Below are 7923 nucleotides of genomic sequence, written 5' to 3'. Positions count from 1 at the left end.
GTTCCGGGAGCCGGAACTCGGCCGCCCCGCGCTCGGTGTTCGCTCCGATAAGCTCAGGTTCTAAGAAGCACCCAGGCGCTGAACCCTAGCAATCTGTCTGCAAGCCGCAGGCGAATTGCAGCCTGAAATTACCTGATCTATGGTTGAATGAGCTGCGGTCAGTCGAAAACAGGGAAGGTTACGTCAGTTTACCATCATGGTGGCTGCTGGCCTCCTCTGTGGTCTGACCGGTGTGGAGAACCGAGATGGACCGCTTCCTTTCCCCGTCTCGAACCCAGAATTCAGCCCTGAGTACGGTGCTTGCGCGGCTGGCAGAAACTGCAGCGCTGTAACCCTGCGTCTCTATCCCAGCGCGCGCTGCAGACTCTAGCCGCGGGGCGATTTGCTGAATAAGCCGTGTTACCCTCCGTGCGACAAACCTCTCGCGTTTGAGTCCCCGTAGCAGATCCTCATGCGATGGAAATCCTTCCTCCAGGTTCCGGAGCACCCCACTATTGCTGGAAATTCCTAACAAGATATCCTTTAGCCGTCCTGACTTGTCATACTCCCACACAGTGAAGCAGCACACGGGGGTAATGCACTCCCCTCGCCGCCATCTTCCCTTCCCTCCGGTAGGAGCATTTTAATAGCTCCCATCTTAATGAATACAACTAGCCATCGGTGTGGTGAGGAGGATCCCTCTTTGCTGGGTCATGGACGTTAATTATCAGCTAATTAGCTTGTTCTTGTAGTCTTTAAAATAAATTAGATTTAAAACATCTGAATGGAACTAGATAATATTGTGGCCCGTCTTTCAATTGGCTGTCCTTCTTTCCTTCAATATTATCACTAGCTCCTGTCCTGGAGAAGGAAGTGGAGTCCTTATTAGTCCACTTCCCCCAAGACTGGTCATGGAGTGAAAGGGAAGTGTGGCTTTCATTTTATCGCTAAGTTTTATGGTATAAGAGAGAGGATATGTTATTATTTACTTAAAAGATCTATCTTGCTAAGTTGACAATTTATCCAAAAGAATGAACACACACACACACACCAAAATCCTCTGGCCACAGTGTGCAGAGTCAATATCTCAGATCCAGTCACATTCAAGCTTTGGACCCACAACATGGTTGGTGTGTGTTTTCCTTTTGAAATAAACTTGGTGGCTTATTGCAAGAGAAGTGTATTTTCTGTCATGATTCTGGAGGTCAGAAGTTGGAATCAGTTTATTTGGGCTGGAATCGAGATGTCAGTAGGGCTGCGTTTGTGCAGATGCTGTAGGGAGAATCTGCTCCTGGCTTCCCCAGCTCTGATGGCCACCAGCATTTCTGGGCTTGTGGCTGCCTCCTCCAGTCTCTGCCTCCACAGTTACCCTGGCATCTCTCTTGCATTGTCAAGTGTCCCTCTTGCAAGCACACACAAGATTGCTTTCAAATTTTATATAATACAGTATACTCTCTAAAGATCTCAGGATCTTAACTTAATCACACCTGTATATAAAGTAACTGGCATTCCAGGGGTCAGGGCCTGATTTGTTTTGGTGGTGCTATTTTGCTTCCCACAGTGGGTATGGCTGGGCCTTGCTTTGCACAGTGAATAAGTAATATTATGTATTAGACTGAGTCCACTCACAAAGATAGAAAGTGCAATCACTTTATTTTCCTGGTGTTTCAAATATCATTTCTTAGTAGGTCTATCTGTGAACACTGAATTCCAGTGCACCATATATATCTGTGTAACCACTGCACAATCATGACATGGAGCAGTATCATTACCTCAGAAACGCTTGTCTCTCCTATTGTAATTACACCCTCCCACCCCTAAGTCCTGCCAAACTGTGTTTCCTTTTCTATTTGTGACTTTACAAAGTGTCCCAGGAAGAGAACCATACAATTAATTAATTAGTCAATTAATTAACTTTGGTACTGGGCATTGAACCCAGGGTTGCTTAACCACTGTGCCACATCTCCAGCCCTATTTTATTTAGAGACCAGGTCTCGCTGAGTTGCTTAGGGGCTTTCTAAGTTGCTGAGTCTGACTTTGAATTTACAGTCCTTCTGCCTCAGCTTCTTGAGCCACTAGAACCAGACAATTTAATCATTATGAGATTTCTGAGTCTTGGATAAAGGAAGCAAATGCCATTGGGTACACATGAGACCTCCATCTCTGCATCAACCTCAATTGCTTCTACTCCTGATGTTTAAAACTTTTGTCATTTCATTTAAAAAATAATTACCTCAAATGTTTCTATTCCCTTGGAGATCTGATTTCTATTTCTATAAAAAAACTCCCACTATTATGACAATTGATAAAGGAGAGTTTCAGTTGAGTGTTATGTCAGCTCATACAATTAGGGTGAGTCATTCTTTCTACATAAGTTTAACTGCACTAACTCTATCTGCATTATTCATCAGTAGAGACATTTCTAATTAAAATTTATTTATTTTTAAGTCCAATTTTATTGATCAAAAATCACTTAGGCTATACTTCTTGAGGCTGGGTAATGACTTAGATTTTTCTGGAAGTGGCCACTGAATGACATATTCAACAATTCTTTAGGTTTAATTCACTACCAATGGCTTCATAGACCTGAAATATAGCACTAATGTGGCCATTGCCTCAAGTAAATCCTGTACCTAATCAAGTTACTTTATTAGTACAAGAACAATGTAGGAAAAATTAGAAATATATAACAACATTCTATCATTAAGTTGAGAAAATACTACTTAAAATATGAAAATAAAGGATAGGACAGGAGATATCACATCAAGTAGTTCCAGTCAGCTAGAGAATTGTGTTCTGACAGTCTCAAAGGCACTGTCTACATTGTTCCAGGGCTTGTACTTCAAGGATCTGGATCAGCACTGATCTTCTGAGGACTGTCTGCTTATGGACATTATCTGCAGAAGTCTACTTAAAATATTTAATGTGAATTACTTTTGGATTTTTGTCACTTTAGGATGAATGATGTCATACTAGTGGTTAAAAGCAATTAGGATCAGCTCCTTGTACTTTATCTGCTGAACTGGTAGTAAACAGTACTTAGCTCCTTTCTATAAGTTTCAAAGGCATCTTTCTCTGGAACATTTCAGAATACCATGTCACTTAGTTTTAGGCTATATAGAAGCTGGTTAAATGAGAACCAGAAAAGACAACCTGTTGGCATGTTGATGATAGGATTTATTAATGAGTTATTTATCTAGTTAAGTTTGTAAAGAATGGATTATATATAATTTGGTAATCATGTGTACTGACTGGTGACTATATCATAGGTAGCCAACATATTAGTTTGTGTGAGGGGAGAAAGCAGGGCTGAAAGACCTGTAGGAGCAGCAGTGCATTATATAGGTAGCCTGTTTCCTGTTCAGGTGCAGCAGCAGCCCCTAGCACAGCAGATCCTCCCTCATCCTGTCAGGCTCCCCTCCCAGTGCAGAGTTCTGAAACCAAAATTTTCTTCTGAAGGAAGAAGGCAAACATGGTATTTTCCAGGCTGCTGAAGCTGATCATGGCATCAATGTGGCTGGGTAGGGATGGTTCCTATGGGAAGGGGCCTCCTCTGGACCAAAGGACAGAGGAGCCTTAAAGAGACTTGGGAGGGAGGTTAGCAGGGAGCAAAAATGTACATTTTTGTTCCATCCACTTGTCCCTAAACTTTCTGATTCTGTCCTTTTTCCTTCAGGATCCAGTTTTGCCCAGAAGGTGACTCAGGCCCAGCCAGCCATGTGGGTGCAGGAGAAGGAGGATGTGAGCCTGCTCTGCTCCTATGATGCAAGTGATACACGTTATGGTCTCCTCTGGTACAAGCAGCCCAGCAGTGGGGAGATGGTCTTCCTCATTTGTCAGAACTCTTACAGCCAGCAAAATGCCACAGAAGGTCGCTACTCAGTGAATTTTCAGAAGGCAAGCAAATCCATCCAGCTTGTCATCTCAGCCTCACAGCTGGGGGACTCAGGGGTGTATTTCTGTGCACTGAGAGAGGGCACAGTGAGAGGACTGTTGGAGGGAGGTGCACAAAAACCCAGGGTCTGCCTGAGACAGCCACCTGCTGGAGGGACCAAGGCAGGGAGTGGGCACCTCAGACGGGAAGTGGGCAGGGCTGTGTCAGCTCATGTCTGGGGTGGGAGGGAAAACACTCACTCTGAGGAACCCCTCTCTAGGTTCATAGACCACATCAGAGTTCTCACTAATCAAACCAGCCCTAGTCCTGAATCTCTGGATTGAAGGTAGATTCAGAATTTTTCACAGGTTGAAAAAGAAGAATAAGCACAATAAATATTTTGTCATTTGGATATAAAATTTAGCTTAAAGAATTGGCTAAAGTAGTTCAGAAACATATGACTGTGAAAATTAATACAAATCTGTATGAACAGTTGCATTTTCAGAACTCAATTTCTATTAAGTATTTATTGAGTAAAGATTATGTTTCTAGTGTATTTTAAAATAAGGAAGGCCTTGAAATCTCTGTGTGTGTGTGTTTAAGAAAAATCATGCTGTTTTATACAATTTAATGAACTTAGGTTTGTTCTCCTCAAGTAAAAGCTACTCATATTGACTGTCTAAGTGTCTACTATACTACAAACTTTGTGCTAAGAGTTCCTTCCATCTTCTCAACAACCCTAGCATGGAACAGCTCCATTTGCATATTGAAAGTCTACTGTGTCACATTCATAAAAGCACAGTAACTAGTGGCTCTTACAGGGATAGGTGGAAGATCTACCCCAGAGATGGAAACCCCTTTACAGGTGGATAAGGGATTATTTTCCCCTAAAATAGTCACTATTCTTTAAAAATACTAAATTACCAATTTCAGTATAATATGTTCCTCCTTGCTTTATCAGTTTTATTCTTCTATTTGTTTCATTCTATTCCAATATCATAAAATAGTAAATTTTATTACATGCTAGGATAAATCACGACTCAGCAGTAAAGTTTACCATGAAATTTTTAGTAATTATTGCAGTTATTTTTCAACATAAATGTTAAAATCTGTCCCAATTTCTTCATATTCAATAACCCTCCATTAAATCAAATGAAAATAAAACATACAAAATCAAAGAATACTTCAAAACCAGAATGTTGGAATTACATTTATTGGCACATAAAATATCAACTTATTATCTTTTTTTTCAGGGAAGAGCTATTTTTTTCAATTATAAAGAGCCTTTTATGTTCTTCAATTATGTTTTGAGATTTCTTATATTTCTTTTTTTTTTTTGGCAAGGACAAACTTTACTTGTAATTTAATTCTTTCTGCCGTATTTCTGCTCTACTATTTCCTCCTATGGAATTGGTATTCTCAAACTTTCTCCCCTGACTTTTTTTAAAATTTAATTTTTATTATTACTTTTTGGTGCTTTTAGGTATACATGACAATAGGGCATAACTTGACATACTGTACATACATGGCATACATGCCATTACAACTAATTATGATCCCATTCTTGTGGTTGAAGATGATGTGGACTTACACTGGTCATGTATTCATATATGAGCACAGGAAAGTTATGTTCTCTTCATTTTAAAGTCTTTCCTATTCTCCTTCTCCCTCCCTTCCCTTCATTCCCCGTTGTGCAATCCAATGAACTTCTATACTTTCCCTCCTTACCTTCCCTTGTTATAGGTTAACATCCAAATATCAGACAGAACATTCTACCTTTTGTTTTTTGGGACTGGCTTATTACTCTTAGCATGATATTCTCCAGTTCCATCCTTTTACTGGCAAATACCATAATTTCATTCTTGTTTACAGCTGAGTAATATTCCATTGTATATAAATACCATATTTTCTTTATCCATTCATCTGTTGCAGGGTACCTAGGTTTGTTCCATAGCTCAGATATTGTGAATTATGCTGCTATAAACATTGATATTGCTGCATCACTGTAGTATGCTGATTTTTAAGTCCTTTAGGTATAAGCTGAGGAGTAGGATAACTGGGTCAAAAAGTGGTTCCAATCCAAGTTTTCTAAGGAGTCTCTATACTGTTTTCCAGAGTGGTGGTTGTACCAGTTTGCAGTCCTACCAGCAATGTATGAGTGTACCCTGTCCCCCGCATCCTTGCCAACATTTATTGTTACTAGTGTTCTTGATAATTTCTATTCTGACTGGAGTGAGATAGAATCTCAGTGTAGTTTTACTTTGCATTTCTCTAATTGCTAGAGATGTTGAACATTTTTGCATTTTTAAAAATTATTTGTATTTCTTCTTCTGTGAAGTGCCTGTTCAGTTCCTTTGCCTATTTATTGATTGGCTTATTTGCTTGTTAGATGTTGAATTTTTTGAGTTCTGTGTATGTGTTGGAGATCAATGCTCTATTTGAGGTGCATGTGGTAAAGATTTTCTCTCATTCTGTAGGCTTTCTCTTCATGTTCTGGATTACTGTGAAGAAGGTTTTTAGTTTGATGCCAATCCATTTAATGATTCTTGATTTTACTTCTTGTGTTTTAGGAGTCTTATTGAGGAAGTCTGTTTCTGAGCTGATTTGATGGAGAGTTGAGCCTACTTTTTCTTCTATTAAGCTCAGGGTCTCTGGTCTAGTGCCAAGGTCCTTGGTCCACTTTAGGTTGAGATTTTTTCAGGGTGAGATATACAATCTACTACATATGAATTTCCAGTTTTTCCAGCACCATTTGTTGAAGAGGCTATCTTTCCTTCAATGTATGTTTATGGAGCATTTGTTTAGTATGAGATAACTGTATTTATGTGGGTATGTCCCTGTGTTTTCTATTCTGTTCCATTGGTCTTCAATTCAATTTTTGTGCCAATGGCATGCCATTTTTGCTACTATAGCTCTGTAGTATAATTTAAGGTCTTGCATACCTTCTGCCTCACTTTTCTTGCTAAGGATTGCTTTGGGTATTCTGAGCCTCTTAGTTTTCCAAATGAATTTTATGACTGGTTTTCTATTTTCATTAAGAATGTCATTGGAATTTTAATGAGAATTGCATTAAATGCGTATAACACTTTTGGTTGTATGACCATTTTGACAATATTAATTCTTCCTATGTGAGAGCATGGGAGATCTTTCCATTTTCTAAGGTCTTCTTCAATTTCTTTCTTTAGTGTTCTGTAGTTTTCATTGTAGAGGTCTTTTACCTCTTATATTAGATTTATTCCTAAGTGTTTTATTATTTTTTGAGGCTATTGTGAATGGAGTAGTTTTCCTGATTTCTCTTTCAGCTGAATCCTCATTGGTGTATGGGAATGCAATAGATTTATAGGTGTTAATTTTATATCCTGCTATGTTTCTGAATTCATTTATGAGTTCAAGAAGTTTTTTTTGTACAGTTTTTTTGTCTTCTAAATAGAATCATGTCATCAGCAAATAGGGATAGTTTGAGCTCTTATTTTTCTATTCATATCACTTTAATTTCTTTCTTTTGTCTAATTGCTTTAGCCAGGGTTTCAAGGTCTATGTTGAATAATAGTGGTACAAGAGGACATCCCTTTCTTGTTCCAAATTTTAGAGGAAATACTTCAAATTTTTCTCCATTTAGAATGATGTTGGCTTTGGGTTTAGTATACATAACTTTCACAATGTTGAGGTATATTCTTACTACCCCTAGTTTTTCTAGAGTATTGAACATGAATGGATGCTGAGTTTGGTAAAATGCTTTTTCTGCATCTATTGAGATAATCAAGTATTTCTTATCTTTAAGTCTATTGATGTGATGAATTACATTTATTGATTTCTGTATGATGAACCAACATTGCATCCCTGGGATGCACCTCCCTGATTGTTTTTTTTAATGGGCCCATTTTTACCAGTATTCCAAATACAAAGGAAGTCTATTTAAAAATACCATAGTAGTCATATACCTAAAATTTTCTCCATTTTAAGGTTTGGTTAATTTTCAATATATACGTACTACCTAGACATGAGATTTTATCTTATGGAGCTAGCCTAATCTTAATGTAATGCCTAAAATGATAGCATGATGAAAGAAT

At 38.6% G+C, this 7923-nt stretch overlaps 1 gene segment (V, D, J or C); it reads left to right on the top strand.

The window, feature by feature from the left end:
• Positions 1-3399: 3399 nt before the first annotated feature.
• LOC125615394 lies at positions 3400-6435 on the top strand. The segment is given in 3 exon segments: positions 3400-3500; positions 3656-3960; positions 6424-6435. Coding segments are annotated over 3 exon segments (366 nt in total).
• The last annotated feature ends 1488 nt before the right edge of the window (positions 6436-7923 follow it).

Source organism: Marmota marmota, unplaced genomic scaffold (genome assembly GCF_001458135.2).
Source record: "Marmota marmota marmota unplaced genomic scaffold, marMar, whole genome shotgun sequence".
Lineage (NCBI taxonomy): Eukaryota > Metazoa > Chordata > Mammalia > Rodentia > Sciuridae > Marmota > Marmota marmota.
This window is presented reverse-complemented; position numbering and strand designations above follow the sequence as displayed.